Here is a 26,040-nt window from a genome sequence, read left to right as displayed (position 1 = left end):
TAGGAGATGTGCTGCTGTAGGCCCATTCTTGCCAAGCACTCAAAATCAAACTCAGAGGCGTACAGCACAGAAGCAGGCCACCACATCTGTATCGACTGCTGCCCCCAACTACACTAATCCCATTTACCTACATAACTTTCTGGGTGGGTTTTTTTTTTCTGGAAGGAGAAATCAGCATAGGTAGCCATGATCTCCGTTAATGTTCTGAATTTGCTCAATGTAATTGAGACCGAGCCTTTATGCAATTCTGTATCAACTTAACAGCCTTTGTCGTAAAACATTCAGTTTTAAATTAGAATGGTTAATGTCGTGTGAATGCAGTTAACTGCTTAACAAGATTGTCCTTTTTACATTAGATTTTTTTCTTAAGTAGCTAAAACATTTGTCAGGCACTCTTTCAGGTTTTTATAAGTCATTTACTCTGCCACATTATTAAATGTTGTTTGAAATTATAACTGCTTTGGTATCTAGCTACATCGTTTTTTTCTCTCCATTAGATTTTGAGACTTGTGACCCCAAATTTGCTGAACTGTTACATTAATCCTGCTTGCCATTGAGATGCATCAACCCTAAACTAAATAGTCTTAAGGAAACATTATTTTTGAAGAACTGTTCTTAGCATCTGCAACAGGCTCGCATACAGGTTCCTGCCTACTGTGTGAAATCTTGTGAACAGGAACACAAGATTTCACACAGCAGGTGACAGCCTTTATCACATTGGTACAACAGCCTTTTACAGTCCCATTTAAGATGTTCAGCACAAAAATGAAAGAATTAACAAATTACCTTGTTGACATTTTTTTGTGGTGAAATACATGATTATTGCCTCGCAGCTGTTAGTCAAGGCTTCATTTTCTTTTCCAGGAAGTATTGACATTTTGACTTGTTCTGAAAATATAGCTAGCAAAAATTCATGCTGTAAATAGCATCTATATACCATTATTTATCCAATAAATATATCAATTTTGAAAGTGAATATGATGCTATTAATATACCTGCATTGATTTTCTTAACATCTAATTTTGGTTCTTCACGAGTTGCATAACATGAAGAGTTTAAAATTGAAAAACATTTCCTCCAAAATATTGCAACGTTGCAGGAGTGAGCTGTCTCTTTATTAAATTTTCAATTTATTAAAACATTTTTTTTTAAATCAGTTAAAAGACCATCTGTACTGTACTGATTCTAATGCCATCACTAAATTTTAGGTTATTACATGACATTAATTTTTTTGTGATGAATGTTTTAACAATTCACAATTGGATCTATGAATAACATCAGTTGCTGTATTCTCTTGCCAGTTTTTTTAATTCTCAAAGTATAAGTTGAATGGTAACGATATTATGGTTTGATATAAACAAGTTCATCTTGTATGTACCCATACCTGTTTCTGTTTAAGACATCTGATAAAAGCAGCTTTCCTAAAAAAATGGAAAGGATATCTAGAAATAAATTCCAATAAAATCCATTCTCTATCACTGTTCAAGGAGGCTTGGTGATAAAAAGCATCTATCTTTTTTGCCATTGTACAAATATGCATACTTTAAATCTTGGTTATAAAATGTTATCTGGTCATTTTAGTCCATTATGACAAATGATGTTTTTCGCACACAACAAAGATTACCCAATGTTTGTGCAAAAAAAAAAAGCCATCTTTTTTCATAATGCATTAAGATACTATCATGACATGCTTATATAAAACAAAAATTATATACGCTGGACATTTGCTCTCTTGGGGCCAGTCATATCAATTAGCCATTCATTTATGACACTATAAATATTTACAGGCCCTGGGATCTTTGTTAACAAACCAATATTTCAAAAAAGAAATAAAAGGGGGGAAAATTCTTAAGGGTGCTTGCTGAATCGATAAAATATTTTTGTGGAATAACTTCAGAATTCTCCGCTGAATGAACAAGTAAGATTAGTGAATTGTTTCTAACCCTATTATTTCTATGGTCTATGCAATCATTGAGGCAGCGCAGAATCATCAGTCTTTTTTACATGCCTTTTATAAAAATTGCTTGTTTTTGACCTATCTTGATTTCCCTTGTTCATTACTAATGCACAACCATCCCAGTATTTTCAATAAAAATAAAATTATTGGTATATTGAACGTACTTTGTCATATGTAGTATATTTTCAAGCATGGACCTTAAATTCATGCCTCTTCTGAAAATTGAATGCTTTATTTAATCAGTGTTCTGTCACCAAAACCTTATTTATAACTTCATGAAGATAACAATCATTTTGGCTATTTTGGCAAATTATTTGTTCCTTGTGTGAGCGATGCAAGTATAATTTTCCAAGGTACTTCCCTGGAACATTCTGATGCTGGATGCACGCAACACTTGGTCTGAGAATTTTTATTGTAGAGAGAAAACAGGAGAGCTTTAGTGAAGGACTTCTGGACTTTAGGGATAAAGTGCCTGATGACAATTTGCCATTGAAGGCAAGATTAAAATCATGAATGTTCAGGAGACAAGAAATGAAGAATGCAGAGATGTTGGGTGCTCTTGGTACTGGAGAAAATGGAGAAGGAAGGGGATGAATTGAAAGGCAAAGTATTTTTCAAATTAAGGTTTATTGAACCAGGAATATATTAATGGGTGAGAGAGTACATATGGGATACGAGCAGAAGGCAATTGAAGATGGCTTTAATTTTGTCGTTGCATTAATCTTTATCACACAATAGCTGCAAGAGTGCCAACTGTACTTAACTGTGCTCCCCTTTAGCCAGCTGGGGGTTTGAGGCCAGATTCCATATCCCTGGTTATATTGTACCAATTGAGGTCATAAAGATCAGAAATTAAGTCTTACTTCACTGGCTCAGTTCTGCCTCATGCAATGTTGCATGAAACACAATTATCATCAAAGGAATTAACCTGCAATCTTGTGTGGGTGGGGGGCTGAAAACCTCAAATATTGGCATGTTTCAAATTCAATGGGATCTTTTTCCATGTGGCATTAGTTTTTAAAGAGCAGAAAAAGTTGCAGTATTCAAAATGAATGTATAATTTCAATCAGATAGGCTTGAAAAGAAATTTAGAGAATCTCTTGGAACATATTTGCAATTTTTTGAAATATAATTAGTTAATGATCATCACCTTCCAAAATCTCAGATCGGGAATTTTAAAATTTTATTTCAATTTTTTTAAGCCCAGAAGTCCACACCTCAAGTTTGCTTGACAAAGGAATTAAATATATCCTTTGCTTGACAAAGGAATTAAATATATTCAGAAAAGTTACTTAACTGTACGGTAGCATTTATATTGCCCTAGCAGACAATTTGTTTTGAACAAATATATAGCTGTCGTAGTTGGGCAAGCTTTCTAGACTTCGAATTGGGTAATTGTTTTTCCATGGATATTGCAGTACAAAAAATATCTTAATGTTACACGGTGTTTTTACTATAATTGTACTTCTACCCAGAATTTTCCATATTCCAAAATTAGCATTTTCCAGAAATTCTATTGTTGAAACTTTCTTTTCCTTTCCCACTTCTCATCTAAAAAAAAAAATAATGGAAATAATTTCAGAATACTTGCAAAACTGATATCTGGAATGCAAGTTCTTCGTTAGATTGAACAAAGCAAATGTAGAAAACTTTATGTTCAGTGCTAGACTGAATAAAAGCCACAATGTGGTGAAAAGTTTACACTGGTTTCACATGGGTAAGTAATTTTTTGCATGGCATTTTTTCAAACATTTTTCGTGTGCTTAGGTACATCCAAGCAGAAGTCCAGTCCCCTGCAGGTAGCGGAACAGGATGTCCAGCCCTTCCACCAGTACCAGCCTTTAGAATGCATTGTGGAAGAGACGGAAGGCAAGCTGACAGAGCTGGGACAAAGAATTAACGCTATTGAGAAGGCACAATTGAAGTCACTAGAATTGATTCAGGGAGACACTTTAACCAAAGACAAGATAGAAGAACTAAAAAAGAGCAGAGAAGAGCAAGTACAGAAGAAGAAAAAGATTTTGAAAGAGCTGCAAAAGGTTGAAAGGGAATTGCAGCTGAAAACTCAGCAGCAGTTTACCAAAGAGTACTTGGAAGCCAAGGGTCAACAGCAGACGCTTCAGCTCCAGCAACAACAGCAGCAATGCCCACATGGAGGACTGTTCTCTCAGGTGGGGACTGGTGAATGTCTGCCAGAGGAAGACTTTTCAAAGTTGCCTCAGGTGGACACCATCTTACACAGAGATGGCCAGCAGCAGCCACCTGCAACCCAAATGGGGTTTGTTCCAATTCAACCTTTAGCAACACAAGTATCTCCAAACTTTGCTAGTTCTGTTTATCCTATCACTAACGTACCTGATCTACAGCGAGTCATTGTGAATCAGCCTTTGTTAGGCCAGGCACAACTTGCTGGACTTGGACAGGGACTCTTAGCTCAAGCACCTGATGGATTAATGGTTGCAACTCCAGCACAGACGCTAACTGACACTCTTGATGACATCATGGCAGGTGGGTTAAGAATTGGTCCTCTTTTATACTTTATCTTTGCTCACATCTACTAGCTTTTGGGTGCAAATGGATATTTGTTAGATTTATTCAGAGACAGAACTGTAGATGTAATGCTTTACTCAGACTACTGCAAATGGCAATGCTGTTTCAAGCCAGCTTAAACTGCCATTGCTTTCAAGTTGGATGTGTAGAGCTCAGTCAGCATCTGATAGATAAATGATGGACTGTATTTTGACAGTAATACACTATCACATCTGAGCAACCCTAATCAGGGTCATGCCTCAGTACGTGACCTTTCATTCTCTATCAGATGCTTGCCAGCTCTGCGTTTCCAGCTTTTCCCTTTCATTTCAGATTTTCAAAGTTCACAATCTCTCATTGCACCTCATTTTTAAGGGAAAAAAAGAAAATTCGATTGAAATTAAATGCTGAGCTCATTTAAAAATTAAAAATCACACACACTAACTTGAAAATATATTCATACTAAATTTCAGCTATCTCAGTGCATGGGCATAGTCTCAATTTTGACTTGTTCTTTCCCTTAAATCTCTGATTTAATGTAATCTTGCATTTATTAACCTTTGTCATACAGTAGTTTAAGCCACAAAAAGATGAAATAATAAATATTGCTTAAATTGGAGGACAGTTTATTTCATAATTTGTTATTAAAAGCCAATGCCACTTTGAAACATTGTTCAGCTGCAGTTAAATTGGAATTTGAAGTTCAACTTTGGATAATCTACTTCTAGGAAACCATTTTGGCTTAAACCAGCTGCTGTCTAGTTGCTTCAGGGGAAAAAAAAATTCTCCCAGTCAAATGCTGAAATGTCTATGTATTTTTAATGTAAAGATTGTTTTTTCCCTTATTGCAGTATGCACAGCGATGCTCATTTACTTCATGAATTTAAATACTATATTGAAGTTAATAATAACTACAGCGCATTCATCAACAAATATTTCAGTAAATTGATATCAAATTATATTTCCGTATCAGAATATTAGAAATAGAACTGAACCTCCTATTTCACATTACAGATGTGCTTGAAAAAGCTTTTGCTATGTTTTTTATCCCATTCAAAATGCTTTTTTTTGCAGAATATGAACGTATTGACACTATCTCCTCACATACTGCCCACATATCACAAATAGAGAACTGTTAAATTATCTGAAATGACAAAATGTAAATCATTTGTTATTCAAATTATTATAAACTTGAACTTTTTGTTTTGAAATACTCAAGCTGATTTATCTACGGGCCGGAGAATTTATTTGGAGTAAATATAATGCGGCTGATTTACTTTTTGCCAACCGCGGTGATTACTTGTACCATTAAGGTATTGTTAATTTTGTTTTACTCATGACAATGTCAGAGGCTCATCAGTTATCTTAATATTAGTGATTTTTAAAACAATTATTCTAATATTTGCAAAGTTCACAACAGCATTTGGACAAAAGTAATATTAAAAGTGTAATGCTGGTGCTGTTCGAGGCCCATACCAAGTAACAGAGTAGTTATAATTTGGCAGAGTGTTGGAAGTAAGGTTTTATAGTGACAGTCTTCCTCATTTCACAACGAGATGTGGTTGCTTTGTGTCAAATTATATTTTGCACCATAGTAGTATTGTGAAGGTGGTGGATACTATTTTGTGAAGGTGGTGGATACTATTTTGCGATTATTATTACAACTAGAAACTTGGAAAATTGTGGTGAACGCTTTATTTAACCAAAAAAGGTTTTGTCTTTAATATTGATGTTAATTATGTAACATTTGGGGGCTTGTAACTGGAGCCTTGTTTTATTGGAGATTTTTTGTGTACTTTTGTTTGGCATTGCTGGATGTTTTTAATAGTGTTTTAGGTCTCTTGTTACAGTTGTAAATTGCGGTAGTGGCACCTAGTGGTAGTATAATGACACCCCGGGTATATGAAATTTGTTGGTAGTATAACTCTCCATGATCAGAATTCAGCCAGGCACCTAGCAGTTAACAGAAAAAAAATTTTTTTGGTCTAATTTGTGATTGCCGTTTTTGTATATCTGTATGAGTTTGAAGAAGAGTCCCGACCATCTATCCATCCTTCTCCAGCGATGCTGCATGACCTGCTGTGTTACTCCAGCACTTTTTTGTGGTAAATTTATTATACCTCTACGTAGTTTAGCTTGAAGATGCATGGCAACATGCATTATAAATCTAAAAATGCAAGTTCTTTGAAAGCAAATGCTAATTTTGGCCCCATAAGAGCAGGTATGTGATATTTAATCTATTGTAACAGCTTGGAATGGACAGCAGTTGCACTAAAAAAAAAAAATAACCCTTTGCCCATGTAGGAGATGAGACTCCTCCTGTCTGAAAGAGGTGAGATTCTCATTTTGAAACACTTCTTTATTGGCTCTTTCACAAGCTACGCGCTACATGCAAACTGGGCTGAAACTTGCAACTAAGAATCGTCTCTACAATGGAAAGATTTTTGTTTTTAGCTAGTTGAGTGATACACCCCATTTTAGAAATTGCTGGTTAAGAGTAAAGCCCTCTCAGAGCAGTGAAATTGGGATCTGGTTCCTCCTATTCTATATTACTATATTTCTCAGCCATAACTACAGAATAGAATTCTGTGTGTGCGGTGCTTGCATTTCCCAGGCCAATGGCCTATTGATTTCTAAGTGAGTTTGCTGAATGATGGATAATTTTATCCTGTGGATCCATATCCACTGGGATCTACAAGCTAATTTCATTTAAAAAAGCACGGTAACAGCTGCAGGGGTTTTTCATACTTGAAGGACTGGACATTCTCGATGTCAGTTTCTGAAATTAAAATTTGGGACATCAATTTGTATGAAATGCCATGAATCCAACAATTAGTTAAACTAATAACTCTCACATCTTAAGGCATTCAAATTTCTTTCTGTTCCTTCTGATTAGCAATAATTCCTTAGTTGATGCTTCTTGGCTTGAAATTTATTATTTTGGAGCCACAACCTTGCCTGGGAATTAATTGGCCATTCTGGCATGTGCCATTGAAATTTCAGCTGTAAAGTACATGTGTAAATATCAGTCAAGGACAGACTATGTAGCTCCGACCAACAGATACTTAAACATAATGTTGGAGATGTGTCTGAAAAGCTTAGTCCAAACCTGGTCCAATGCAACCTTGATTTATGCTCGGTAAACCCGTGCAAACAGCTAACCATTGTTGTCCCTTGGTAGATAAACGTGAATTTCAGCAGTTTAAACTAATTCAAAACTTTTGTCTGAGAGTCCACAACTGGCAGGATGTTGTAGATTGTTTCCCGTGTCATCAGTTCAAAGTTTAACTGCTCTTAATTGAAAGCAAAATCCTGTAAAAGCTACCATTATGACAGACAAGTAGAATTTCATGAAAAGAAAACATTTATTTATTGGTGGCCATTATCTAAGAAGAAAGTCCAATATATTTTTGAGATTTTTTATTATCATTTTATTTAATTCAGAAATCCAGTTGCACTATGATAGTCATCAATAAATCCTATGTACTGGCTTGAACTATTATTCATGCAGTCCATTTGAAGCAGTATAAAGAACTATTTGTTCTCGTCGTTCAGAGTGAAAATATTTTTGAATTAACTACCTTGTATGCATCTCCAAGTGAAGATTTTTGAGACATGACAACCCAAGTGTATAATCTTATAGTTTCTTCTATCCCCAAAGATCAGCTTATTGAGTTCAACAGCAACTCTAAATTGTTAATGGCTTACTGACATTGGCCAATGTTTGAGTATTCCAGATTTAGTCTAATGAAAAGATTTCAAAGTGTCTTCGTGACCACATGGCATCAAATTCATGGAATGCAGCAGGACAACTTAACGTCCTGTTTTTTAATCAACATTTGCACATCTTGTATGTTGAGTTTCAAATTAACTAATGCTCTTGATCTTTATTAGATGAACTTTGCTTTGTTAAATAGAAAATAGGTGTGTAATTTCACAGTGGTTTAGTTACAGAACAGGCAGCTAGAATTCTGGACAATTGATCCAGAGACATTTCAAATTCCACTATGTCAACTGAAAATTTAAATTAAAGTAATTTAATTTAAAAAATCCCAAAATTGTGTTTCATTGCAGCAACCCCTTCTAGCTCACCGACATCCTACAGAGAATAAATTTTGCATCCTGATCTAGATTGGCTAAAATATGATTTCAGCTCCTCCCCTGGAAATTGAAAATGTTGGCGTTGCCAGTGAAGGGCACATCCTATGCAAAAAATAATGAGGGAAATAATCTGCACACCCATTGATGTGCCTATGCCCACCTTTATTTTCACTCCCCCATGATTGCCCTTTGGCTTGCTACTTATCCACAAATTTATGTTACCTCATAATTTGTGTAAGTCTCTTGCACGGGAAATGTAACCTTTTGAAAATGAGATGTTCTCCATCATGCCCTTTCTCTCATCTCTTTCTCAGGTGTGTGAGCAAATGCATATTCTGATGCAGAACAAAGCCAATGGATATCACAACCATACCCCTTGGTCTGTAGAGATATGTTGATCTCAAGAAGAAAGTCTTATTTTAAGCAAGGAAAATATAAATTCAGTTACAAGTGTAATTTTAAATTTTCAATACATTTGTGAAACTATACATGTCTTCTATCTATATCCTGACACTTTAGGGTTTAGTTGTGAAGTTCATGTTTCAAGTAACATGTCAATAGCCATTGACCAGACTCAGAATCTTGCTGGTTTTGCACCTAGTTTTAAAATTATTTTTTAAAATCAGGGATTGGGGTTGTTTTGCCACACTATCTCAAACAATATTGTATGGGATTGGGAAAGCAATTGAAAAATTAATGCAGTATAAATCAAAATTCTTTAGCTGTATGGGTTTTTTTTCACGAGGTGTGTGGTTAACGTGAATTATTTGATTTGAGCAGTAATTCCATTTGAAAATAAGCTATGAAGATGTTTTAAGTTTACCAATCCTGTTCAGCAATAAAACACATCTCAAGTTCATGATTTCATTAAAGATCTTTTCAGGTAATCTGCAAACACAAATGGATGCTAGAAATCTGAAATATAGCAATGTTGAAAATGTTTAGGTCAGCAACTCTAAAGTACATACATCTCTGCTTTCAGTTCTAAGGAAGTGGAGCAACATGACATGAAAGGAAAACTGAAAAAAATTCTGATATGGTAGAAGACAGATAAAATGATAAAATGAATGACAATACAATACTAAGGCTAAAAGAGCAGTGTGAATATGATTGTTACTAAAAGCTGTGATAATGAAGGAAAAATGAGTGCAATGATTATATTCAGAAATTATTGAAGACCTCAGTTAAGTATGCTGGGTTGAAAAATTAGCTACTTTTCCATGAATTTGCAACCAGCTTCACCAAAACAAGCAGGAGGAGTGAGCAGAGAATAAGAATGAGGAAGGGGTGTTGAATTGGCAACAGGTGATCACAGAAGATGATTGTCATGCTTGTGGCCTGTTAGTGATCGCTAGATTGTTTAGTGTGTGGAATTCTCTGCCTCAGAGGGCGGTGGAGGCAGGTTCTCTGGATGCTTTCAAGAGAGCTGGATAGGGCTCTTAAAGATAGCGGAGTCGGTATATGGGGAAAAGGCAGGAACGGGGTACTGATTGTAGATGATCAGCCATGATCACATTGAGTGGCGGTGCTGGCTCGAATGGGCCGAATGGCCTACTCCTGCACCTATTGTCTATTGTCTCCAATCTAAAGGAAACTTCATTGCAAGTCCATTAAATGACACAGTAAATTTAAAGAAGAAGAAACAAACTAAAATGTCACCTGATAGGAACTTCAGGGACACTGGTTAGTGGCAATTGTGTAGGTAAATGGTCCAATGTTGCAATTCTTGCTCTTACATGGGATAATACTGTGGGAAGAAGGAATGGTCCTGGAGTGATGGAATCAGAGAAAGACTTTGGTGTCAGAGAGACAATGATCCTTTTAGGATTATAAGAGGAAAGGGTAAGGGATTCAGTAGCCTCACTAGAAGTTTAGGATATCTGTTGAATGTAGCAGTTGTTGCAGTCAAAGTTGAGACCAGGAACTGTTGTGTATCTTGCATGATAAAAAAGATACTGTTATAATGCATATTGTTGCAAAGTGGAAGAAGCTATTTTGTCTGAATTTGAAGCATCAGATACTGGCCCTGTATGGAAATAGTATGATATCCACATTATATCATGTTGGTATTAAAAAAATTAGTCCTTGCCCCTATTTCTGTGAAGACAATAATTCAATCTATTACTCTGATGAATGCCATTTATACTTGGAGTACAGATTTTGCTTTCCATGGATGCAATATTTTTACACACTTTGATATATATTTGGTTCGCAAGTCTTCGGCGATTTTCATTTTTGGAATCTATGGGCCTTTGGGTAAGATTAAAACTCTTGTCGGCTGTTGCTTAGTATTAAACTGCAATAGGATTTCTTCAGTCTTCTATAGAACTGTTGCTATTTCATTCAAGTATGTAATCTTAAATTATTATTTCCATAATAATTGAACTGCTTTCTGATGCACAACTGGGTGTGTTAAAATTGGTGTGCAGCTTCATGTATTTAAATTGCTTTTATTTAAGTTTAAATGATTTCTTACAATGTTTGACAATAGCACACATTCACCCTTTCCAAGAATGCTTGTTTGTATAGAAATTTGCCTCCTACCAAAATCCTGCAGTTCTTTCTCATTTTATACTTATGTGGAAGAAATGACAATTGATTTTGTCTTGCAGCCGTGAGTAATAGAATGCCTCCTGGACCGAACGCTTCTTCCCACACTACAACACCCCCTACTCCTCAGCCTCGTACTCAAACTCCAAGTCCAGTTGTTTCTCCTTCTTCAATGTTGCCCCTTTATCCTTCAGTTGAAATTGACGCCCAAGTAAGTTTTTTATAAATGCATAAACATTGGGAAATCCTTAATAAAATAGGAAATTATTGAATATATTGTAAATTATGTGATTCTCTTCTATATAGATAACCATTGTGATACTGGCTGATCTAATAAATACAGGTTTTGTTATTTTGGGTTCTGGAACTTCTTCAACAGTGCTGCTCTCTTGAGTATAAGAACATGTTGCATCTATACTGTGCAGTTGATTGGAACTTCATTTTACAATTTACTGTTTTTTCCGCTTAGACTGAGAGTAACCATGATACAGCATTAACGTTGGCATGTGCTGGGGGACATGAAGAACTTGTATCAGTATTAATAGCTCGCGGTGCTAACATTGAACACCGGGATAAAAAAGGTATGCATTAGTTAGGAGTTAGATCTGATTTAATATCATTGAGATAGAAAAACTATTTGTGAAGTAGTCAAATGCAGCTCTCCTTTTATAAGGATGCAATCCAGTTTAATAGGAATTATTTCTGAGCAAAGGATACTTCAGTTGCTTGATATGTGCCACACCTGAATACGGTTAGTGGCCATTGGTAGCAATCAAAGCACACTCTGGCAACTATCCTATGATTATTGCATTTGAATGTATTACTTGGGAATATCATTTTGAAAAACATTGTGGCAGTTAGAGAACAGTTTGGCCAATTAGAGAGCAAAGATTTGGACCATTTGGCACAACAAGTAAAAAGCACTGTTGATGCTCTTCTGGGTTCATCCTAACTTCTAATACTTTCCCCAGTCAAAATATCCTTTTTAAAATCTCCAAATGAGAGTAGCGATGCTCAATTGGCCTGCACTGGATAAAATTATTAATTGACAAGTGGGTAACAGACTTGACATTTTCTGGCATCATGCTGAAAGTGTCTTCGGGAACTATTTTACATATCCATTTGAGTATATTTTATGTATGCATAGCAAAATCATTATTTTGGAGCTCAATTCGATGATGGCATATATTGATGTTTCTATTAATGGATTTCCAGCGAGTCTAATTTGACGTTTATTACGAAATTATATTTTTCCCTTTGATTAGGTTTTACACCACTAATTTTGGCGGCTACAGCTGGTCACGTTGGTGTTGTAGAAATTCTGCTAGATAAAGGTGCAGATATTGAAGCACAATCTGAACGTACCAAGGATACACCTTTGTCATTGGCTTGCTCTGGAGGAAGACAAGAGGTAAGACCTCTACATCTGTAATAGTGGTTAAAACCAATATTAACATAAAAGTGTGATGGTAATTGGTTGTTGCGTTGTATCGTTGTATATTCTCAATTTAATGGAGTAACTACTTTGATTATAAAGCAGTTGTTAAATTCATAAAGCAAAGACATTTTATTTGATTATATTTAGGTTGCAGTAATAAATTGTGAATGGCCAGCTTTTTGCCATAGCATTGGTCAAGATCTTAGTACTAAATTCCAAGGAGGTTAAAGTATAAGATAATTCAAAACTAGCACCATGTCCATACATGTCTGAATGATATCTCATTTAAAACCATAATTATGCAATGCCCTGACATGTCCGGGAGACACAAGAGTCTGCCGATGTTGGAATCTTGATAAAAAAACAAGTGCTGGAGGAACTTAGCGGGTTAGATAGCATCTATGGAGCAAATGGGCAAATTGTCTGTTCCGCTGAGTTCCTCTAGCACTTTGGTTTTTGTCCAGAACATGTTTGATAAAGCGGATCAAATTTTACTGAATTTAAATTAATTTCCAAATTTTTCTTTGAATGTCTCTAGGTAGTAGAGCTGCTGTTAGCTCGCGGTGCAAACAAGGAACATCGGAATGTTTCGGACTACACACCTCTCAGTCTTGCTGCGTCTGGTGGCTACGTTAACATCATTAAGATCCTTCTGAATGCTGGAGCAGAAATTAATTCCAGGTATTACAGATAATCCTAATATACAAGTCATACACTCACTGACAATGTTTGCTTAATGTGATCAAAATTTTATCAGCTCCGTTCAGTAATCCTGTTTCTGATGCTGTTTCTTGTTTTAACCTGATATTAAAAATTGGATCTCAAAGTCATATGTTTTACCTCCACCGCCATTGCTCCAGCAAAAAAAGTTCGTTTTGTTGGTGCTTTTACTGTAGTTAGCTTATATCTTGCATTTTGTAGTTTTAACAAAATAATCTCATAAATTGTTGAAAGTGCAAGCTGATAATTATTTGAGGATATCTTGAAACCTGGCACAAAAGCAAAAGTATTAGCACATTCACTGTGTGGTTCAAAGATTGAGGGAAAAAAAGCAAAGAATAAAAGGCTGGGTGAATTTTTGTCAGTAAATTAAAAGTCAAATTTAATATTGAAGAAATCATTTGCGGTGCAGATGATGTTGCACCTTCCCCGTTGATTTTAATCGTCCACTTCAAAGGAGAACAAGAAATTGAAATTGCTCAATGTTATGAATGAAGGCAGTGAAACTTTGTTATATTATATGGGTCGTGTGTGTGTGTGTGTGTGTGTGTGTGTGTGAGACATTGAATCATTGGCATACATATGAAGTTAAATGTTTAAGGACGCAGTCTCACACATCACCGTCACTTTTGCATGTTTGAACAATTTTAAATATTTAATTTGAAGAAAACTGCCAAAGAAAGGGATAAGAGAAAAATAATTTTATGTGTTTTTGATTTGGCTTGTAAGTGGTACTGGCTGCTGCTCCCCCCTTCCACCGTATTCCATCACTGAGGGTTTTCTCATCAGTTAGAAATAACTCAAAGACTTGGTTTTGAGGTGGATTAGAAACATAATGTTACATGTCAAATGAAAGTTAAACAGTGTGTAGAGATGAGCAAATTAGATTTTTTTAAATGTTCATTCTGTTGCAGGACTGGCAGCAAATTGGGGATTTCTCCTCTGATGTTAGCTGCAATGAATGGCCACGTGGCATCAGTAAAACTGTTGCTTGATATGGGCTCTGACATCAATGCCCAGATAGAGACCAATAGAAACACTGCCCTCACTCTGGCTTGCTTCCAAGGTCGAGCGGAAGTTGTCAGCCTACTGCTGGATAGGAAGGCAAACGTTGAGCACAGAGCAAAGGTAATCTACTGATATATATATAAAAGTAATTCCCCGAGTTTAAAATTTACTTTAATCATTATTTTAACAAGTCTTTTTGATGCTTGCACTTTATATGAGCCTTTTGTTCACAGTTTGATTGTTTAAATTATTTGAGTGACTTATTTCAAAAGTTAGCATTTAATTTTGCACATCTACTTCTTATCATCATAACTCTTCAAGTGACATTTCATTTTGTTATTACTATTGTCATGCCATTGAATTTGCTTCTCTATATCCGATTGAATTTTACTGTAATTATGATTAAAGTGTCCTTTTTCTAACTATTATAACAATGCATGTTCTTGCCTCTGGAAGGACAAAATCACTTTGCATCATCATCAAGTTCTAGTTTCTGTTTGTAGCCTGTCTATAGTTGGTGCCCTCTCTCTGTTATTCATATAACAGAGAACAGTATAGCACAGGAATAGACCATCCGACCTACAATGTCTATGCCGTACACTTGTTGATCTTTCTCAGATGTATGTTGGTTTAGTCATACAGCAAGGAAACAGGTCCTTCAGCCTAATTTGCCCATGCCGACCAAGATGCCCCATCGACACAAGTCCCACCTGCCCATGTTTGCCCCAAATGCCTCTGGATCTTTCATATCCGTGTGCTGGGTAGACTAGCAGTGAGAATAATTGAATCCTGTTTCCAAACTCTTGTGCTCAGAAATGGGCAGAAAGTTGGGGAACTATGGGAAGGAATAAGAGGCAGTAAGACTAAAAGGAATTCAAACAAAGCAGAAAGATTAATCCTAAACAAGCACACGTGGATATGCAACAAAATACTAAACATGACTACTCTCATTTACATGACATTGCTGTGTCCCTCTCTGTGTGTGTCCCTCTCTGTGTGTATCCCTCTCTGTGTGTTTCCCTCTCTGTGTGTGTCCCTCTCTGTGTGTGTCCCTCTGTGTGTGTGTCCCTCTGTGTGTGTGTCCCTCTGTGTGTGTGTCCCTCTGTGTGTGTGTGTCCCTCTGTGTGTGTGTCCCTCTGTGTGTGTCCCTCTCTGTGTGTCCCTCTCTGTGTGTGTCCCTCTGTGTGTGTGTGTGTCCCTCTGTGTGTGTGTGTGTCCCTCTGTGTGTGTGTGTGTCCCTCTGTGTGTGTGTGTCCCTCTGTGTGTGTGTGTCCCTCTGTGTGTGTGTCCCTCTGTGTGTGTGTCCCTCTGTGTGTGTGTCCCTCTGTGTGTGTGTGTGTGTCCCTCTGTGTGTGTGTGTGTGTGTGTCCCTCTGTGTGTGTGTGTGTCCCTCTGTGTGTGTGTGTGTGTGTGTGTCCCTCTCTGTGTCTCCGTCTCCCTCCCTGTGCCTCCGTTTCCCTCCCTGTGCCTCCGAGTCCCCCTCTCTGTGCCTCCCCCTCCCCCTCCGTGCCTGCGAAATGGGGGCTATGTGTGAGTAGATAGGGCAGGGCATGGGGTAAAAGGAGTGAATTAATAACATTAATATAATATCAATGGGGGTGGTTAGTGTGTGTTTGAGGTTGGTTGATGTGTGTGTGACGCCTCAGGCCGCCCCCTCCCCTCGCAACCGGGTCTGCACTTGGTCTAGTGACATATAAAATTAAAATGTTTGTCTGCAGTTTCATATAACTGGAACCGTTTCTATTTAGACTGGCCTTACACCTTTAATGGAAGCTGCCTCTGGAGGGTATGCAGAAGTGGGAAGAGTTCTGCTTGATAAAGGTGCTGATGTTAATGCACCACCTGTGCCTTCATCACGTGATACAGCTTTAACCATTGCCGCAGATAAGGGTCACTACAAATTCTGTGAACTGCTGATTAACAGGTATTTAATGATCTAAATATTTAATGCAAAAATACTTGTTTCAATATGATTACATTATGGTCCTGTAAATGTATAGCCAACAATTTTATCCATCTTTGTTTGAACACATCAGAGGGGCTCACATCGATGTTCGCAATAAGAAAGGTAACACGCCTTTATGGCTGGCAGCAAATGGTGGGCATTTTGATGTAGTCCAGTTATTGGTCCAGGCTGGAGCTGATGTGGATGCAGCAGACAACCGGAAAATCACACCTCTAATGGCAGCTTTCCGCAAGGTAAACTCTTGTCTTTTACTCAACTATTCTCCAGAATGTTGTTTACTTTGTAAAATTGGGAAATGGACAGTTAGGTAGGAATATACATTTATTCAGAACAGCTGCTTGGTTTCCATTTAATGTTTCAATTTGATTTGAGTAAGTAACAAGATTGGCTCTTTCATCAGCAAAGAGGGCCAAGCCCCACAATGCCATTGACTATGAGGATGCTATCAATCTTTTTGCATTGGTGCTAAATCTTGACTTCTCACTTAAACTGATCTTATCTCAAATATTTAATAGTGGTTTCAACCTTTTACTTTGACTCCCCCCCCCCCCCCCAACATAGCCCCATGTAGAAATCTATGCTGCTGGATCAGATAAATCAATATTTATTTCAGAATTCCAGCCCCTGCAGTATTTGGCTTTGTATGTGGTTCAAGTGTTCAGGTACACTGAACTATTTAAATGATGTTTGTGTCTTTATGGTTTGTGGAAATAGGACAAGTTGTACTTTTAATTCTTATTCGCTGCCATTTGCTTGCACGCCTGTGTGTGACTTTTTTCCTTCAATTTATTAAGCTATAAAATAGTTTCTCTTGCCAAAATGCGAGACTAAAAAAAAATGATATCCAGAGCTCTATGTACTGTGAAACTTTCATAGATTAAATAAAGGCTTCTCACTACCAGCAATATTCGAAATAATCAGGTTTAAATTCATCAAGAGAAAGCTATCCCTGTGTAATCTGTCAGGAAATCCAGTACATTTCAAGTCAAGTCAAGTTTATTCATCACATATACACATACGAGATGTGCAGTGAAATGAAAATTTGGGATTGTTCTTGAATTAACCTAAATTGCTTTGAAGGGGTAGGCTGGGCTCAAATTGTATCTTCGGAATGAAAGATACCATGACAGCGTTTTTCCTATCTGGTCAAATTTAGATACCCGTGTCAAAGGAAGAAAACATTTGTAATGATGCTTTATGCACTAAGAATGCAGAATAGTAACTCAGGGCAATAGGGAAACTCAGATTCTGCATCTTTTCTCATTTATTTGCATCCTGGCATCGCTTAAATGTATCTAAAATGTCTGCTGTAAATTTTTTATTGAAACAGTTAAAGACAATAGATTGAGAATAATGTAATTTTCTTTTAGGCGTGTAAGGTGATTTGATGGTTTAATCAGTAAGCTTACAATAATTTATGTATGAACAAATCTTTGTGAAATCTTACTGGAATGTCATTTAAGTTTCATGTTCAATGTATAGATTGAATCATACTTTTTTTTATAAACCAGGGTCATGTAAAAGTTGTGCAGTATTTGGTGAAGGAGGTGAACCAATTTCCATCTGATATTGAGTGTATGAGATACATAGCAACGATAACTGACAAGGTGAGTGCAATCCCATTTTGTGAGATTCAAGAGTGCAAAATTATTTTTCTTGGCCTCTTGGGTTTTAATTTAAATGTTGACATTTGTACATATTCCTCTTGAAGATCTCTGCATCTTTAGCGTGGATAATTACAATTACATAATCTCCAACACTTTATTACCACGCTATGAATATCTGATTTCATTTTTATTTTGACATTCACAACAATAATTTCTATTATTTGCAAAACCTATCAAGGTGCCAAAAATCTAACCGTGGCTCATTATTCTATATTCTGTTCTCCTGGGTTCAGCTTTCACATGTATGCTGATTATATTTGCACAATGACTGGACCGGTGCAGGTCTTTGTTTTCGGTTTGTATCTAGCATTGAAGAGCTTCCAGCCGAAAGTTAGGAAGACATAAGCTATCGCTTTGTGATCTGTCACAAAATCGCCCCTGATGTACTCTTTCAGACTCTGTTCAAATTGATTCTGAACTGAGCTTTATGACCCATTTCTGCTCAGTCAGAAATGCTATCTGTTCTCTGTCAATAACTTGTTCTGATTTTATCCCCACCTCCAGTTATCTGCAATTGAAACCATTAAGTACAGTTTGAACTCTTTATTCATGTAGACTCTTAGCAAAGAGGATAGAAATGCAAAGTGGTACATTCCATTTTCCTAACCTCTGACAAGAGGCTCTTCAATTCCACATACAAAATCTATTGTCTGCATTTTATTTTCCAACGTCTGACCACAAGAGAGTAGATAATGTCCCAAAATAGAACGCACAGATGAGGAAGAGCCAAGGATAAATTCTTGCGTGTCTTGAAATAAGCTGTAAATGCTGAAATTGTTCAGGTCATAACAAAAAATGGAACCAAACACAAGCAGTCCTATTGAACTTGGCAACAGAAATGCATTGAAGAATTTTGTGATTACCCATGCTAAAGAACGCAGAGATGGTAATGTGCTAGAGCCGGAGAGAATAATTTTGTGTACCCATGAATCTAAGCAATACTTGTTTACATAATTCAAGAAACCTGCTGACCTACAAATAATTTGTGCCAAAATATTTTTGTCAGTCTCCAGATGGCTTGCACCTCTGATTCATATAGCAAAGATAGGGCCCTTTGGCCCCATTCATCCATAGTGACCAAGATGTCCATCTGCACTAGTCCATGTCTCTATGACATTTTGGCACTTTAAGATTTAATTGATTTGACAAAGCCCTATTAAGATTATTATTTTCCGTTTGTAATAAGGTGTTCCATAATTTATGATAAACAATTGGTCAAATGTTTTGGACAGAGGTTTAGTTAACAATTGTGCTATTGCTATAAGGAAACGGTATTTGAACATTTTCATGACGTATGCTTTGTGGATAAGTGAACATCACTTTTTCCTAGTTACACTTTTAATCTTCTAGCCACTGTGTATATATACACACATTATGATGCCCTAAAAATGTAAGAGCTTTTAATCTGATTATAATTCACTGTTCTAGGAGCTGCTTAAGAAATGCCACCAATGCATGGAAACAATTGTTAAAGCAAAGGACCAGCAAGCCGCTGAAGCAAACAAGAATGCAAGCATTCTGCTGAAGGAGCTGGACTTGGAGAAGGTGGGAGATGATTATTCTAAAATCGTGTCTCTTGAATTAATTCCCTTCTAGCAACATGGTCTATTTTTGTAAATAATAAAATCTGCACACTTTATTACTTAATCTGTACATTAATATCTTTGTAGTCAAGAGAAGAAAGCCGAAAACTAGCTCTTGCAGCAAAAAGGGAGAAAAGAAAGGAAAAACGGAAAAAGAAGAAAGAAGAGCAGAAGCGGAAACAGGAGGAGGAAGAAGCCCGAGTTAAGGAGAGTTCAGAAAAGCAGCAAACTCCTGAAAAAGATAGATTTGAAGGCAAGTTTTCATCTTATGCGAAAGGCACATATTTTAGGGGCTTTGTTTTTTGTTTAAAGATTGAACTGATTTGCTCCTGGTTTTTCCACAGATGAGGAAGTTGTGCCCATAGAACCTCCCAGTGCAACCACGACGACAACCATTGGTATCTCTGCAACTTCAGCCACCTTTACTAGTGCTTATGGGAAAAAGAGAGCTAATGTCGTAACAACACCAAGTACTAACAGGAAGAACAAGAAAAACAAAACTAAGGATTCCTCGCAAAGTGTTCAAATAATTCTAGAAGATCAGCATATGTCTATAGCCCAACAGAAGGCAGATAAAAATAAAATCAATGGTGAACCAAGAGGTGGTGGTGCAGGAGCGAACAGTGATTCAGACAACGTTGACAGTACAGACTGCAATAGTGAGTGCAGCAGTGGTGGTAAAAGCCAAGAGCTCAACGTAATTGCTGATTTCCACAACTTCAGTGAGCAGAAGTTATATCCGACAAGAAGTGAAAAGTCTAATACATCCTTCTCAGAAACTCAGAATCATGCAAGGTGGGATTAACATTTGTTCAGACTTTGATTCTTCCTCAACAGTATCTTTGCATTTGGCATTTTCTCCTAATTGTGAAATGTGCTTATTTCTAGACTTCATGATAGCACCAGTGAACCAAATTCCAACTCACTATCTACAACTCACAAGTCCACTTCACTGCCATTGTCCTCTCCAAATGGAAAAATGAATTTAACCAGTCCAAAGCGAGGTCAAAAGAGAGAAGATGGCTGGAAAGAAGTTGTACGAAGGTAACTACAACATTTATTAATTCATTATCTGTATTAAGTATGCTTACAAGATATCTGAAGAAGTAAATTCATGCTCCCAATTTTCCATCAAAATAAATGTAAAGAAACTGAAAACTGCTTAATTCCTCTGGCCTAGGTGTGTTTTGGTCAAAATTTAAGATTTTTTGTTTGACAATGTACAGATTGTACGTGTCACAATGGTCATGTTATGAATGCCTGACTCATGTAGTTTAAACTTTAAGATAATGCCAGCACTTTGATTTTGTTTACTTGATGAGAATGTTACAAAATAAGGTGTACTTGGATACAATATTAGACAGCATGGTGGCGCAGCGGTTGAGCTGCTGCCTCACAGCGCCAGAAACCCGGGTTCGATCCTGACTATGGGTGCTGTCTGTTCCATGTTTGTATGTTCTCCCTGTGACTGCGTGGGTTTCTCTGGTGCTTTAATTTCCTCCCATATTTCAAAGATGTGTAGGCTTGTCGGTTAATTAGCTTCAGTAAATTGCCCCTCGTGTGAAAGATGCAAAAATAGGATAACATGGAACTAGTGTACAGGTACAGCATGGACTCGATGGGCCGAAGGGCCTATTGTCACGTTGTATCTCTAAAGCTAAAAAACATAACTCGCTCAGAGATCCGCCGCAGATATATTGTGGCAAATACTGAATTATCTTACAACCATTCGTTGATATCCAAATTAGATCCATTTGTGGGAAAGTTTTGTTAAGGCAAATGTTGACAGTTAAGAAGGCTGGATGTAATGCATTATCGGTATTTCAGTACAGTTTATGCAGAATGATGTACTTTTCATTATAGCAAAAAATGTCTTTGCATATCAAAGTACCACAAAGAATCAACAATGTAAGATTTTTAAATGATTACGTTTGCCAAGGCATTATTCTTATTAAGTAATCTGAAAGTTCAATGAAAGAATGTAATTATATTTTGCAGTAATGAATTTTATGCAGCTTTATAAAAATTAGCCCCCAATGCCCGAAATTATATCCTCGGTCTAGGGAAATTGCGTTTGGTGAGCATTGCTACAGTTCCGTCAATTGCCATGATCAATTTTATGTGCGAGAATAATTTACATCCTTTTTGTTTATGAAATTTTATCTGAAAGATTTTTTTCAAACAAATATAAAGATGTTGCTACAGTAGTTTACGTTGAATCATCATATGCTGCAGGAAGAGCTTCTCTGCACATTAAGGTCCAGTTAAACGTGTATTGAATGCCCTTTGCAATGCCAACGATATTGATTTCTAAATTGCAGTACAGTCCAAAAGATTCTCTCTTTTAGACTAATTAAATAGGAATATTAAAAGGACAAAGATGGAAAAATTAATAGTTTTTGAACATAACATTTGGTACTCATAATAGTTTTAAAATTATTTTAGATGATCATGACATTGGGGGGAAAATGTATGGCATTCAATGTACATTTAAATAATTGCACTGTGGAGTGCAGAGATGGGCGCCCTCCAGTGTAAGATGATGCATCCTAAAGTATTGCAGCAACTTTTAGTCATAGAGCATGGCAACGTGTTGTACAATTCTAATATTACATCCCAACTACTCGATACCCTGGCTGATGGCCAATGTGCCCGAGGCCTTCATGATAGGGATGATAATAGAATTACGCCATTCGGCCCATCAAGTCTACTCCGCCATTCAATCACGACTGATCTCTCTCTCCCTCCTAACCCCATTCTCCTGCCTTCTCCCCATAACCTCTGGTAGGTTCTTGACCACTCTATCTGCATGTTACGCCTCTTTCAAGGAACTATGTGCCTGCACCCCTGGATCCCTCTGCTCTACAACACTCTCCAGAGCCCTGCCATTCACCATAAAGGTCCTGCCCTAGTTTGACTTCCCAAAATGCAACTTATCTGGATTTAATGTCATTAACCACTCCCCAGCCCACTTGCCTAACTGATTGTGATCCTGCTGTAATTTTTGCTAACCATCTTATACCTATTTATAATACCACCCAATTTAGAATCAACTGCAAACTTACTAAACATGCCTTGTACATTCTCATCAAAATCGTTGATATAAACCACAAAAAGTGAATAAACCCAGCACCGATCCCCGAGGCACACCACTTGTCACAGGCCTCCAGTCCGAAATACAACTTTTCACCATCACTTTCTGCTTCCTTTCATGGGCCATTTTTCTATCCAGTCGGCTAGCTCTCTGGATCCCATGTAATCTAACCTTCCAGAGCAGTCTACTGTGTGCAACCGTATCAAATGTCTTCCTGAAATCCATATAGACAATGTTTACGGCTTTACCCTCATCAACCTTTTTGGTTACTACTTCAAAAAACTCAATCGTATTCGTGAGGCATTATCTCCCACACACACAGCCATGCCAGCTGTCCCTAATCAACCCCTTGTCTAACCAAATGCTTATACATTATCCTTCTGAGTACTTTTGAGTAATTTACCAACCACAGATGTTGGGCTCACTGGTCTATAGTTCCCAGGCTTTTCTATGCAGCCCTGCTTATACAGAGGCATAACAGTAGCCACCTTCCATTCTTCCAGAACCTCATCCTTATCTAATGATGCTTCAAATATCTCAGCCATGGAGTCTGCAATTTCTTTTTCTAGCTTCCCAAAGTGGCCTCAGATATATTTGATCAGGCCTGGGAGATTTGTCAACCTTCATACACCATAGGATGTTCAGCACCACCTCTACCGTCATTCTGACTGTCCTCAAGATGCTTACATTAACTGTCCCAAGTTCCCCAGTCTTTGTCTTTCTTCACAGACAGTTTTTTTGCCCATCTTTGCTGTACAACTTTATGACTGACTCCTTGATACCGCCCTGATTCCTGCCACAAAGCCAATTTTGTGTCTAAATAGTTAGCTCTCCCTAGATTCCCTGCCATCTAAATTTCCCGAGCAACCTACCTTGTGGAACTTATCAAAGGCTTTGGTCAAGTTCAAGCTCTTGCCCTCATCAACCATCTGGGTTACTTAAACGGAATCAAATGTGTGATACATGATCTCCCATGCTCAAAAACATGCTACCTATCCCTCGTCAACCCCGGTGTTTCCAAATGCATGTATATCTTATACCTCAGAATCCTTTCCGGTAACATGTCTACCACAGATGTCAGGGGTCAGTGGAGTTTGGATTTACTTCTTGGTCTTTAAATTAAGCAAGGGCATTGTTAAAGCTGCATCAAATTTGTTTTGGATACCATGACATAGACTTAAAATTAACCAACTTTTGATTCTGATTATCATAATGGAAAATGTATGGGTATTGTAAGACAAAACTTAGCCGGGGTCTTGAATGTTTGAGTAAACTTTTACTATTGGATATCATATTAAGTGTGAGGAATGTTTGCTTGTGATATGTTACCAAAGACTGCTGGTGTCTCGGTTTCCATATCCTGGCATATGTTGTTGCTTTTGGGGGAGGGGGAGGGGGTGGGGTTTGTATGTGAAAAAGCAAAATTGAAATAATATATATTGAGAATTTTGTGATTTTTATATAGAGTTGCTTTAACCAGGTCAAAGAAATTATCAGTCCCCGCGTCGGTTGTATCAAGGATAATGGGAAGAGGGGGATGCAATATAACTGCTATCCAAGATGTTACTGGTGCACACATTGATGTTGACAAGCAAAAAGACAAAAATGGAGAAAGAATGATCACAATAAGGTAATTGGATGTTTAACTAGAATTTACGAAGACAAACGGCGAAAAAGCTGCGAATTGCTTTGCTTGTGGTAACATTCAAGCTGGAAGAAACCTGCGTAGGTTCTATGACATTTAAGTTGATCAGTGATATTCCTGGCTTGGCTTGCTGATTCAAGTGTTTCACGCTCATAATTATCTCATATATTCCTAAAGCTCTTCAAAGTACACAAAACTCTAAAGGAAATATTTTTTGTGTCTCCACCCTCTGATGAAAATTAACATCTTTGTGGGGGTTTTTTTTTTTAAACGACACAAAATGCTGGATTAACTCAATGGGTCAGGCAGCATCTCTGGAGAACATGGATAAGTGACGTTGCATACTTTGACTGATTGTAGTGGGTTGGGGCAAAGATCTTATAAGATCTTTGGGTTGGGGTGGGGGACAGGAAGCAGGAAGAGAGGAGGGGCATGGCAAAGCCTGGCAAGTGACAAGTTGAAACTTGTGAATGTGGTGTTTGATAGGCAGATGGTTGGACAAAGGTCAGAGATGAAATGACAAAAGGCGTGAGATAAGGTTAGAAGAGCTGTTAATTGTGAAACCAGAGCAAGGAATGTCGGTGGAAGGGGAAGAAATGGGTGCAAGTCCAGTTGAGGCACAGGAAAAAGAGAGGTGGAGAAAGGTTGGAGCAAAAGGCATTGAGGTGCGTTTGGTTAGTTACCTAAAATTGGAGAAATCAGTTTGGACCATTGGTGCTATAAGCTCCCCAAGTGGAATGTGAGGTGTCGTTCCTCCAGTTTGTGTGTGGTCTCACTAGGACAGAAAGGTCAGTATAGGAATGGGAAGATTTTTGCAGTTGCAGCATCGACAAGGAACAGTGGATGCTGCAACTGCAAAATTCTTCCCATTATTCAATTATCCGTATTGAGATTTCAATATCTAAGCAAGCAAGAGGTACGTTTTTTTCTGAATAAGCGAGTTCGGCATTCCGACTGCGCATGCCCAGGTCATAGGTCACTCGCGATAAACATTCTCGGCAGCTCTGGTGATGCGTGGACACAGACGTGCGTTTCATCCATAGTCAGAATCAAACCCGGGTCTCCGGCATGTTAGCCTTCCATCAGTCAGGGTATTGAGTATAGAAGTTGGGATGTTATGTTACAGTTGTACAATACATTTTTTGGTCACCCTGCTATTGGAAGGATGTTATTAAACTGGAAAGAGAGCAGAGAAGATTTACAAGGATATTGGCAGGACTGACCTGTAGAGAGAAGATGGGCAAGCTATAAGAATTTATTCCTTAGAGTGCAGGAGGCTGAGGGGTGATCTTATAGAGATGGATATAATCATGAGGGGATTAGATAGGGTAATGCACATAATCCTTTACCCTGTGTAAGGAAATCAAGAACCAGACGTTGGTTTAAGGTGAGAGGGGAAAGATTTAATAGGAATCTGAAGGACAACCTTTTCCAGTGGTGGGTATATGGAACGAGTTGCCTGAGGAGGTCATTGAGGCAGGTACTATCATAACAGTTAAAAGATATTGGGATAGGTTCATGTTTAAGAACGGTTTAGAGGGATTTGAGCCAAACATGTGCAAGTGGGATAGTGTAGCTGAGGCATCTTGGTGAGCATGGACAAGTTGAAGGGCCTGGTTCCGTGCTATATGACTAACCCAGTCAGCAACGTTTGCATTGCCTACAATGCAAATATATCATTCCTTAAATTTAGTGACTAAATATGTATGCATTAATCCAGGTGTGAGCTAGCCTGAAGATGGGTCCCGACCCGAAACGTCACCCGTCCTTTTTCTCCAGAGA

General features: G+C 37.6%; 1 protein-coding gene across 12 annotated transcripts in view; it reads left to right on the top strand.

The window, feature by feature from the left end:
- The window catches only part of LOC116978333 (ankyrin repeat and KH domain-containing protein 1-like), a 140,406-nt gene that overhangs the window by 102,434 nt on the left and 11,932 nt on the right, over nucleotides 1-26,040 (top strand). For 6 of the 12 annotated variants that reach the window (XM_033029428.1, XM_033029426.1, XM_033029429.1 and 3 more), the window contains 14 exons: nucleotides 3,725-4,465; nucleotides 11,200-11,348; nucleotides 11,607-11,718; nucleotides 12,403-12,548; nucleotides 13,114-13,256; nucleotides 14,210-14,423; nucleotides 16,052-16,227; nucleotides 16,340-16,502; nucleotides 17,781-17,876; nucleotides 19,365-19,481; nucleotides 19,607-19,772; nucleotides 19,864-20,314; nucleotides 20,408-20,563; nucleotides 24,079-24,243. In XM_033029428.1, coding sequence (XP_032885319.1) covers nucleotides 3,725-4,465; nucleotides 11,200-11,348; nucleotides 11,607-11,718; nucleotides 12,403-12,548; nucleotides 13,114-13,256; nucleotides 14,210-14,423; nucleotides 16,052-16,227; nucleotides 16,340-16,502; nucleotides 17,781-17,876; nucleotides 19,365-19,481; nucleotides 19,607-19,772; nucleotides 19,864-20,314; nucleotides 20,408-20,563; nucleotides 24,079-24,243 — 2,995 coding nt within the window. The remainder of the gene's footprint in view (nucleotides 1-3,724; nucleotides 4,466-11,199; nucleotides 11,349-11,606; nucleotides 11,719-12,402; nucleotides 12,549-13,113; nucleotides 13,257-14,209; nucleotides 14,424-16,051; nucleotides 16,228-16,339; nucleotides 16,503-17,780; nucleotides 17,877-19,364; nucleotides 19,482-19,606; nucleotides 19,773-19,863; nucleotides 20,315-20,407; nucleotides 20,564-24,078; nucleotides 24,244-26,040) is intronic. The other 6 variants (XM_033029432.1, XM_033029424.1, XM_033029423.1 and 3 more) reach the window with 3 other exon arrangements.

Source organism: Amblyraja radiata, chromosome 11 (genome assembly GCF_010909765.2).
Source record: "Amblyraja radiata isolate CabotCenter1 chromosome 11, sAmbRad1.1.pri, whole genome shotgun sequence".
Classification (NCBI taxonomy): Eukaryota; Metazoa; Chordata; class Chondrichthyes; order Rajiformes; family Rajidae; genus Amblyraja; species Amblyraja radiata.
The sequence above is the reverse complement of the archived record's forward strand: the minus strand, read 5'-3'. Positions and strand labels throughout refer to the sequence as shown.